At 38.4% G+C, this 12,336-nt stretch overlaps 1 protein-coding gene across 1 annotated transcript in view; it reads right to left on the reverse strand.

The window, feature by feature from the left end:
* The window catches only part of LOC126298412 (uncharacterized), a 538,508-nt gene that overhangs the window by 217,047 nt on the left and 309,125 nt on the right, over positions 1 to 12,336 (reverse strand). The window contains exon 14 of the mRNA XM_049989733.1: positions 3,566 to 3,732. Coding sequence (XP_049845690.1) covers positions 3,566 to 3,732 — 167 coding nt within the window. The remainder of the gene's footprint in view (positions 1 to 3,565; positions 3,733 to 12,336) is intronic.

A 12,336-nucleotide genomic window follows, 5' to 3' on the forward strand; every position in this document is an offset into this window, starting at 1 on the left:
CATCTAGGAGAGCCAATTCTTCTAAGTGGTATGCCATCTTTGTATATTTAAGCGGACCATATAAACTGAATGGCCTAGGTGCTCTTGGCCTCAGAGTTTTCACAAGTTTCTCAGAGGGGCCAGAGTTCTTTAATATGTCCCCTGTCTTCCTGCTCAGTGCTGATGTATCTCATTTCAGAATCTAAGTGCACTCCTTCAGTAATGGACACACTTTAATACGATAATCTCTTGCACTGAGGATACACCCATTGTCAGCTGCTAAGACAATTAATTCTTCATATTTTTCCAACAATTTCAGTCTCTGTCTCTCCATCTAGCTATTACTGGAGTTAGGGGTCCTGGTTGTCACTAAATGCCAGCCAATACAAAGCCATATCAGTACAGTTTTTGACATTTTGTATCACAATATACTGTTGCAGAACCTCCCAGTACATAGCACTAGAGGTATTGCACGTTAAAATGGGCCTGCTTGTACCTAACAAACAGAAACCAGAAAATAGGAATAGAACATGGGCTAGGAAAACCATTGGAACATATTTCTGAGATGCAGAGACTCTAAAAAAGAGGAGTTCCCAAATGTTATGCTCAGTAACCAATCGTTTCTTTTCCATATGTAAATGAGTTGGAGATGAAAAATGAGTCACAAAAAGATGCCTTGTTTGCAGATGATACAAGAATCCTTCATACAGCAAACACCACAAATCGCTACAAGAAGCTGTACAACTGGCTTGAGGGAGAATTTGATGCATTAGACTTCAAAATAACTGATAATGGCACTGAATAAAATACAGCTACAGCCTGAGTTTGCCCACCAATAAAACAATTTTTCACTGTGTATGAGTTATATGCATTGCCTCATTCTGCATCACTCTTCAGTACATAATTATTTCCTGGGTGTAACATACCTACCCATTCAGTTACTTTCTTTACTCACAAAAGAGCTGTGAGAGCAATGCAATGTGCCTGAAACAATATATTCTTTTCCAAATGTCTTCAGTCCTCCCAGTCCCCTGTATATATTACCTTGAAACTTACAAGTTCCACAGCCAGTCAGTAAGTACACTCCTGGAAATGGAAAAAAGAACACATTGACACCGGTATGTCAGACCCACCATACTTGCTCCGGACACTGCGAGAGGGCTGTACAAGCAATGATCACACGCACGGCACAGCGGACACACCAGGAACTGCGGTGTTGGCCGTCGAATGGCGCTAGCTGTGCAGCATTTGTGCACCACCACCGTCAGTGTCAGCCAGTTTGCCGTGGCATACGGAGCTCTATCGCAGTCTTTAACACTGGTAGCATGCCGCGACAGCGTGGACGTGAACTGTATGTGCAGTTGACGGACTTTGAGCGAGGGCGTATAGTGCGCATGCGGGAGGCCGGGTGGACGTACCATCAAATTGCTCAACATGTGGGGCGTGAGGTCTCCACAGTACATCGATGTTGTCGCCAGTGGTCGGCGGAAGGTGCACGTGCCCGTCGACCTGGGACCGGACTGCAGCGACGCACAGATGCACGCCAAGACCGTAGGATCCTACGCAGTGCCGTAGGGGACTGCACCGCCACTTCCCAGCAAATTAGGGACACTGTTGCTCCTGGGATATCGGCGAGGACCATTTGCAACCGTCTCCATGAAGCTGGGCTACGGTCCCGCACACCGTTAGGCCGTCTTCCGCTTCCAGCCTGCCTCCAGTGGTGTCGCGACAGGCGTGAATGGAGGGATGAATGGAGTCATGTCGTCTTCAGCGATGAGAGTCGCTTCTGCCTTGGTGCCAATGATGGTTGTATGCGTGTTTGGCGCCGTGCAGGTGAGCACCACAATCAGGACTGCATACGACCGAGGCACACAGGGCCAACACCCGGCATCATGGTGTGGGGAGCGTTCTCCTACACTGGCCGTACACCTCTGGTGATCGTCGAGGGGACACTGAATAGTGCACGGTACATCCAAACCGTCATCGAACCCATCGTTCTACCATTCCTAGACCGGCAAGGGAACTTGCTGTTCCAACAGGACAATGCACGTCCGCATGTATCCCGCGCCACCCAACGTGCTCTAGAAGGTGTGCGTCAACTACCCTGGCCAGCAAGATCTCCGGATCTGTCCCCCATTGAGCATGTTTAGGACTGGATAAAGCGTCGTCTCATGCGGTCTGCACGTCCAGCACGGACGCTGGTCTAACTGAGGTGCCAGGTGGAAATGGCATGGCAAGCCATTCCACAGGACTACATCCAGCATCTCTATGATCGTCTCCATGGGAGAATAGCAGCCTGCATTGCTGCGAAACGTGGATATACACTGTACCAGTGCCAACATTGTGCATGCTCTGTTGCCTGTGTCTATGTGCCTGTGGTTCTGTCAGTGTGATCATGTGATGTATCTGACCCCAGGAATGTGTCAATAAAGTTTCCCCTTCCTGGGACAATGAATTCATGGTGTTCTTATTTCAATTTCCAGGAATGTATATTAGATCTTACTGCCTCTGCCACAAATAATGCTATGCAAATTTATGACTCTTCCACACAAGACAAAAAGTATTTTATCATTCTCACTGTTCAATAAACCTCTAAGGGCATTCTTATTATATTGTAACTTCTGTTCAGTATCAGAATTTCCAGAAGAGATTAAAAACAAGAAGGTGCAAAATCTCCTTCTCCTATTATTCTTTCCAGATAAAATCAAAATTCATTTATTGTTATTTATTGTACTCTATTTGGTATTTTTATCAGTATATAAGAGTATAAAGGGGCAAGGGGGAGGGAACATACAGGTTCATGTACACATTCACTCCAACTTATTATAAACAAATGATATGTTCCACAATCTGAAAATATTTTTGTACGAACGAAGAATTTGTTGGTGTGTTCAAATATTTTGTTAGCCACCTTTACAGCAAGGGGACTGGTACCATTTTTTATTCCCATACTTGTATCATCTGCAAAAAGGTCAGTGCATGTGGAAGGTAAGTTATATATATTGAAAACAACAGAGGACGGGAAACAGAATTGTGCTGTCCACAAGGTCTCATTGCTTTAAATTTTGAGTGGTTATGGTTATGTTAACAACATGGAACTGAGAAACTCTGTTTTCTGCCATGATGATAACATAAAAACCATTAACCTGACATGTGTGCTGTCGTAGCATGGGGATATTATGTTTCACATGGTCTAAAGCTTTAGCCAAACCACAGCATACTCTTAATGGGAATAGTTTATTACTAATGATTGTACTACATCATCTGTCAAGGTAAACATAGCCTATTTTGCTGTTACTAGTAGCCTAACATTTATGTGGAAACATTCGTAATTTTCAGAGAAGATGTTTACCTTCATCTGCAACTACAGATACTTGTTTATGTTACAAAGTTTGTCATCCAGCTTAAAAATGGACATTGGTACTTGCAATGGAGATATAAAGAATAGTCAATTCTTGAATATAATTAATAATATGATTGGAATTGCATAAATTCCTCATAAAAATAGCAAACAATATTGCTAAAATCATAGTGTACTTAATTAATATTTTTATATGGAGCAATAGTCAAAAATGTTTGAACTTACCAGCTCGTTGGATTGATCCTAAATTGAATTTCAGTGGCCTTATTGACAAGCCAAACCAGTGGTGTACAGGTAAGTGTAACTGATATGTAAAAGATCTTCGAGTTGTGTGCCACAAACTATTGATTGGATTAAATGTTGTCAGGCTGGCTCCTATTGTAGCTGAGTACCTATACAAAAATGAAATGATTCCACAGTACTGTTGATTTGAACACAAGATGATATGTGAATGAAAGAACAACTTTTCTACGAAAATATGTAATTAAAATGGTGTTAATTAATGAACAAAGTGGAAAAGTGGGAACATGTAGTTCTCATAACTGAATATTTTGTAGCATGAATTTTCTTTTAGTCGTAATTTCCTTTGAACTGTACTGAAACTTCCAGAGATTAATTTTTTTATTTTACACATCTAGTTCCACAGCACCAAGCTAAGAAAATGATCTCCATGGTCATGGAATGAATCAGTACATGAAATTCACACAGGTAAAATAAAATGTAGCCATATACTATGCAGGTGACAAGCTGTGAGTATATATTACCATAATCAACAAAATAACAGGGAATATAGCTTAATTATCTTGAGGAACTCCCTGACAGATTAGGAGGAGTGATCCACAAGGAAATTCTTCAATTTAGACTTGCATATTTGAATGTGTTTAGATTAAAGCTAAGATTTTTTAAATTCTTGTGTTAGCTTGCTGGAAATGGATGAAGCAGAATTCTGCATGCCTTTCTGTACAAGAGTCAAGGAAGTGCTATGCAAATGCAGATTGGTATTAACTGTGTAAAAGTTGCTAATTCTTGAGAATAAGTTCATATTGTTAATGACAAATGACATTAAAGAAAAAAACACTACTGGCCATTAAAATTGCTACACCAAGAAGAAATGCAGATGATAAACGAGTATTCATTGGACAAATATATTATACTAGAACTGACATGTGATTATATTTTCATGCAATTTGGGTGCAGGGATCCTGAGAAATCAGTACCCAGAACTACCACCTCTGGCCATAATATCAGCCTTGATGCACCTGGGCATTGAGTCAAACATAGCTTGGACGGTGTGTACAGCTACAGCTGCCCTTGCAGCTTAAACACTATACCACAGTTCATCAAGAGTAGTGACTGGCGTATTGTGACGAGTCAGTTACTCGGCCACCATTGACTGGACGTTTTCAGTTAGTGAGAGATCTGGAGAATGTGCTGGCCAGGGCAGCAGTCGAACATTCTCTGTATCCAGAAAGACCAGTACAGGACCTGCAACATGCGGTCATGCATTATTCTGCTGAAATGTAGGGTTTCGCACGAATCGAATGAAGGGTGGAGCCATGGGTTGTAACATGTCTGAAATGTAATATCCACTGTTCAAAGTGCATCAATGCGAACGAGAGGTGACCGATACGTCTAACCAATGGCACCCCAAACCATCACGCCGGGTGATATGCCAGTATGGCGAAGACGAATACACGCTTCCAATGTGCGTTCACCACGATGTCACCAAACACAGATGTGACCATCATGATGCTGTAAACAGAACCTGGATTCATCCAAAAAAATGACTATTTGCCATTCGTGCACCCACGTTCATTGTTGAGTACACCATCGCAGACGCTCCTGTCTGCGATGCAGCATCAAGGGTAACTGCAGCAATGGTCTCAGAGCTGATAGTCCCTGCTGCTGCAAATGTCATCGAACTGTTCGTGCAGATGGTTGTTGTCTTGCAAACATCCCCATCTGTTGACTCAGGGATCAAGACGTGGCTGCAGGATCCATTACAACCATGTGGATCAGATGCCTGTCATCTCGACTGCTAGTGATACAAGGCCATTAGGATCCAGCACAGTGTTCCGTATTATCATCCTGAACCCAGCTATTCCATATCCAGCTAACAGTCATTGGGTCTTGACCAACACGAGCAGCAATGTCGCGATATGATAAACCAAAATTGTGATTGGCTACAATCCAACCTTTATCAAAGTCGGAAATGTGATGGTACGCATTTCTCCTCCTTACACGAGGCATCACAAGGACATTTCACCAGGCAACACTGGTCAACTGCTGTTCATGTACGAGAAATCGGTTGGAAACTTTCCTCATGCCAGCACGTTGTAGGTGTCGCCACCAGCGTCAACCTTGTGTGAATGCTCTGAAAAGCTAATCATTTGCATATCACAGCATCTTCTTCCTGTCAGTTAAATGTTGTGTCTGTAGCACGTCATCTTCGTGGTGTAGCAATTTTAATTGCCAGTAGTGTATATATTGAGAGGCCAGTGTCATAAGTCCCAGAACCCTGAACAAGGGCCAGCAAGAGGTTCATGAACTTACACCATATATTGCTTGAACTGCCCATTTCTGAATCAAAAATACTCGTTTTGAATGGAGATAGTTACCCCAGAACATAATGCCATCTGTCATAAGTAAATGGAAAATAAAAACATAGACTAATATTCATTTTGGACGCTCACTTACATCAGATATTGCTCTAATGGTAAATACAGCAGTATTTTTGAACAAAATTCTCAATGTGGATTTTCCATTACAGTATGCTGTCTGAAGACCTAGAGACTTGAATTGTTTAGAGTCACTTATCATATGCCCACTCAGTCTAATCAAAATGTCAGTTTTAGTTTAATTGTGTGTTCATGACTGTAAAAACTGAGTCTCACTACGATTTAGCATTAATTATTTTCTACAAGCCATGAACTGCTGTGTTTGATACAATGCCTATTTTGTGCTCAACATCCTTCACTATCAAGCTACTGCCACCAGAAACAGAAGTACTTTAGAATCATGTGTCACATTTATCGGGTTCTCCTCTGTTTGTTTCCTGCATCAGCATTTACATACATACTCTGTAAACCACTCTGAAGCACATGGCAGAGGGAATTTTGGATTGTACCACATGTTAAGATTTCCTCCTATTCTTATTTCATTTAGAGCACAGGACAAAAGACTGCTTAAATACTCCCGTGCACTATGTAATTAGTTTTATCTTGTCTTTGTGGTACTTACAGTAGTGATATGTAGGGGGTTCAAAAATATTTCTATACTCTTCAATTAATTCTGTTTCTCAAAATATTGTAAGTAGGCTTTTGCATGATGACTGGTATTTGGCTTCAAACATCTGGCAATTCAGGTTTTTTAACATTTCCATTATGCTCTCTCATCATTTCAATAAATCTATGGGCATGTGTGCTGCCCTTCTCTGTATACCTTCAGTATTTCCTATTAGTCATATTTATTTATTTATTTATTATCATCCAAATTATCACATTTGTGATATAGGATTTGTCAGGATACATTTCAACAACTATATAATATCTTTACAATTTTTTTTTCTATGCTCAATTCATATGAATCTATCTTATGTGCAATACAATATACAACTAATAAGTGTTTTTATAACATAATTTCTTATGTGCTTGACAGACCTATTCCCTGATGTTGTGATTTCATTTGTCACATTTATGATATCATATATTCTTATACAGTTGATCAGAGCTATTCACTTACACTGTAGTGACATTTGTTAATCGTGTGGTTCTTAATCTTCTTATGTGCTTGACAGGCATATTCACTGATATAATTTCATTTGTCACATTATGCCTTGATTACATACATGTTTCTGACTTTGGGTCCTTGTTACAGCTTGTAAGTGGAGATCTTTACATTGCTGTGTATCGTAATTACGGTAGTCTGTATTGGTTTTCATTTTGTCCTGATTTCTTTTGATCACTAACAGTCATTTTAGAATGGAACTGTTAAACTTTCAATGCTTTAAAAATGGGCCTACAGTGTGTTTGAGGTGGGCTCTGGGTCATTATCTGAATACTGTGTTTTAGTAATTTGAAAATCTCATTTAGATGACAATTTGTTTTATACTATCCCATAGGATGTAATGGACTGAAAATAGCCAAAATATACAAATCTGGTACAGTCATTACTACAAACTCTTGAAATTATTCTAAGTACAAAACATGCTGAATTTAGTTTTTGTGCTAAGCTCATCACATGGTCCTTCCAGTTTATCTTCTCATCAATGTGCATAACCAGGAATTTTGCACACTGTACTCTTTCAAGTTGTTTGCCCTCCATGGTGGGATTTATGTCATCATGTTCACTTATTTTTCCATATTGCACATAATTAGTTTTTTTGTATTCAGAGTTAGCTTGTTTGCACTAAATCATTTTTGTATATCATGTAGGACATGGTCCACAGTACTGTGCAATGAATGCTTCATATCACTAACTATGAACTAGTATCATCAGCAAATAACATGATTCTAGCTTTTCTTTCTGACACCTGAATATCATTAATGTAAATGAGGAACAGCAAGGGGCCTAATACACTTCCTTGGGGTACTCCTACTGTGACCTCCTTTGGATCTGATCTTAGTTTAATTATTCGGTTAATATTTGGTGCTGTAATTTCAACCACCTGCATCCTGTTTTCCAGATACGACTCAAACCACTTTCTTACTGGTCCTCTGATACCTATAGCTTCAAGCTTTTCCAAAAGTATGCTGTGGTCAACAGTGTCAAAGGCTTTTGATGGATCTAGTTTTATCCCGACTGCACTTTTTCCCTCTTCCAATTTACTGATTATTTCTTTTGAGTATTCCAGTACAGCTGTTTAGGTACTACTCCCAGCTTGAAATCCATGCTGATTACTGTTTATCAGATTGTGGATATTAAGATAATGTGTGACTGTATATTTTATTATTATTTCTAAAACCTTGGAGAATGTTGGGAGAAGTGAGACATTCTGTAGTTTGCCATTTTAAGCTTATCATCCTTTTTCAACAGGGGAACGACTTTAGAAATTTTCAATTTCTGTGGAAACATGCCCTCAGCCATTGACAAGTTAGCTATGTTTGCCAATGGTTTCGCTATATGATTAGCTGTTTTCTTTACTAGTATTATTGGCACCTCATCTACTCTAGCTGACATCTTGGACTTCAGACTTTTAATCACTTTTAAAACTTCTTTTTTGTTTGTTGAGACTGCCATCATACTGCTGGCAGCCATGGGTGCTGCTCTCTTAATCTGCTCCCCAAAATTCCTGCTTAATGTCTGGGGTATATTTAAAAAGTAATTATTTATATAATTAGGCATGATATATTTATCTACCATTTTATTCTCCTTATTGTTTAGAATAATTTCTTTGTCTTTGATAGGTACCACAGTTTCTTTTCTCACAATTTCCAATGCTATTTTAGTTTTATTTCTGGACTGTTTTATTTCCATGTCATTACTTAGTAACTTTGCATTTGCAATTACTCTGCGGTATATTTTCCTATACCTTTTTACAAATTCTATAAAATCAGTATCTGCACACTCCCTCAACTTTGAATTGAGATTTTTATGTTTTCACATGATTCCTTAATGCCAAGAGCCATCCAAGAATTTGATTTTATGTGTCCAGTCAACTTGATTCTGGTCAGTTTCTTTAGAAAACACATCTCAAAATTCATAAAATAATTCGATGCAAATATACTATATGCCTCATCTGTACTTGTTTGTTTCATAACATCTAACCAATTTTCATTTCCTAAGATACTTATGAACTGATGACAGCTGTCCACAGAGAAGTTTCTTTTGTAAATATTATTTATACTTTTATCTTCCTTTGACCTTAAAGGGATTTCAATGGTGAGAGCATTGTGGTCAGACAATCCTAAATCTATGTTTGTTACCTCTATGTCAGTTGTTGACATATTTGAGAAAATGTTATCTATGAGGCTATTGGAGGTGTTTGTTGTTCTAGTTGAATTGTTTATGTGTGGTGACATGTTGAAACTCTTTAATATGCCCAAAAATTGCCGTTTTTGTTGACTTTCAACTAGAAGATTAAAATTGAAATCACCACATATTTGATATGGGTCCCATACACTTTACCAGTATTGTAATATTGTAGCACAAGTGATTTCTAAACAAATTCTTTTGTAGACTGATTGCATTTTCCCAACATCCTGGCAATGAAACAGACTACCACTTACTTTACCTACAATGTGATGCAAGGAAAACTTTGTTTCCAGTATCTCATTACAGAATAATTAGTTCAATTTATTATCTCAACCACCTATGTCACAGTATAGTACTGAGAATACCTGCACATTAGCAAAAGTGCATTAATTCAGAAAAAAAGTTGCCTTTTTTCAAGAAACAGATTCAATTTACTTCAATTCAATTCAATTTTTAGTAATGAACACTGATTGTCAGTTGACATGGAATTAATGCACAAATATACTGGCAAAGAGAATTTCATCTGCATGTTATGTTTTTATGCTCCTATCTCTAGTGTGTAAGTGCCAGTACCTATGTGGCGAGAATTCTTAAACATCAGAAAAGGGCCATAGAAATAGCAACTGGACTCAGTGTAATGAAGTGTTTGAAATTTGGGTATCGTTACTGAACCAAAAGATTCACCTGTCAATCTGTTCTACACATTAAGAAAACTATTTGTATGTCAGAAATATTGCTATACAGGATCATGAAAGAAGAGCTAGTTTTGACTTACATTTACCCAGGAAAGAGAAATGAAAAACATTAACAACATTTCATATGAAGTATTAAAATTGTATTATAATTTGTCCAGTGTGAGGTGAAAAAAAACTAAAATATATTTATTTAACATCGCAATTAAAATGTACCTTTTAAATAATACAATTAATAACTACTTATAAAAATAAGCGAAAGGATTAGTAAAAAAAAGTGACAATTAACACACTTTTGTCACAGCGTAATAGATGTTAACACTGAAACACTTTTTACAGTGCAATAATATACACAAGGTTGCCAGAGCATAATACTAATGTCTGAGTTCTATATTTTACACATCATGAGAGAATGATGACTCATTTCCTAGACAGGCAAAGGAAAGATGTGGAGGTGTAACAAAAGCACAGCAGTCATTGTCATGATCAAATCATCTGCAAGTGAGTGTGATGTGTGCAGGGAAAAGTGCTGAGAGACTAAATGAGCAGTGTACAAATTTTTTTTCAAGTTATTAAGATAACTTCTTACATGCACACACAAACAAAAGGGAATTGTACATTAGATATAACTGAATGAGGCAGTCCATTTGTTAATACACTTATCTCATATTCAAGAAGTTGGAGACTCATGTTCTTTCCTATATTCTGATTTAGGTTTTGCTAAATCACTTCTGGCAAATGCGCTATTTACTACTCAGTCCTGTCTCAGGTTTTGTCTTGCACTACGATATGTGTACAAATGTATAAAGAGTGAATAAATTATAGATGCATCTGTGTAAGCAGATTTGGCCAACATGTGTCTTGTATAAGGAAGTGTTGTATGCCAATGGAAAGGCAGTGAAATGAAGAAAGTTTTCTGCAATGACAGCAACCAAATTGCAGCACATTTGTATCTGCATATAGGTGTCTGTGGGCAGGCAAGTTCATCCATCTTATTATGGAGGATACTGACTTTGCAAAGGTATGCAGGAGTGTTGCAGAGGACTCTTTAAATATAACTGATGACACTCCAGCCTACAGTAGTTAGCTCATTACAAGAGATCTGTACAGTTTTTATTATCTTATACCAATAACAATTCACCTGTACCGTCTTTAGGAAGTGCAAGCACATCGTCTCTGGACTTCCTACACTGAGAGTAGTTGGTAAATGAGTTTCTAGAGCAATGTGCATGAAACCACCATGTTCTTGTTTACACCTCTCTGTATTACTAGCTCTAAAGAAGTGCTTTGGGGTCAGAACCACCTGTATCCCCTTGGGGTGGGAATGAAAACGGGTTGACATTGAAGCATAGCTCAGACACACCTGGAGCATTTCAGCCAACTGTGTTAGTTGCACATATCATTATTTGTATAAAAATATTGTGAGAGTAAGATCCCATACTAGAACTATGGGTGGTAGTCTGGATGAAAAAGGCTGACATAAAAATGTTCAAAAATAACCTATTGGTATTTATTTACTGTATTTAGTTTACTTGGAATACTTTTAAAAGTATGCAGTGTAATTTGTCTCTTATTTGTAGAGTTCACTGTGTCAAACAGGTGCCAAGAATGAGTATTGCAGTGAGCCAACATGTCTTGGAACTGAAAAACAAGCCACACAGCTGAGTACTATGGATAAATTTAACATCCTCTTTGGAGTCATATAGTGTAAACCAGCAGAGAATCAGACATATATGTGTGCAATATATGTCATTTATGCATATGCTCAATATTTTCTCCTAAGCCCCTGGATAGATTTCTACCAAACCTATTACACCTGTTACTATCTAAAAAGGTGCCTGTGTGTGTTTGGTGGTGGTGGTGGAGGGGGGGAGGGGGGAGGGGGGAGGAGGAGGGATGAAATGGTTAGAGAGAGGGGAACAGAGAGAGAGGGGAGAAGGTGGAGGAGTAATAGAAGATTGCAGAAAATAGATACCTGGGCAATGCTAGCTTTTTCTCTTAGTTTTACATATACATTTATAAGTGGTGGCATTTTTGACAGCAGATTTATAATACAACAAAAACTCATTTACATTGGTGAGTGGAGCTGATCAATGCAAATATGCTGTGATTGTATGATCCTGTGTTATCAGTAAGTATCTCATTCTACTTTATGTACTTCCTGACTGACTGAATGAAGTTCTACACAAAATGTTCATTGAATGCATTATTCACTAGGAAAGTTCTCCAAGTTCACAACTAGTGGTCAGACACTTCAAACAATAAAAACTGTCAAATATCTAGGATTATTCACTCATAATTGATGTGTGTATAATGATAACATAAAATTAT

Source organism: Schistocerca gregaria, chromosome X (genome assembly GCF_023897955.1).
Source record: "Schistocerca gregaria isolate iqSchGreg1 chromosome X, iqSchGreg1.2, whole genome shotgun sequence".
NCBI lineage: Eukaryota > Metazoa > Arthropoda > Insecta > Orthoptera > Acrididae > Schistocerca > Schistocerca gregaria.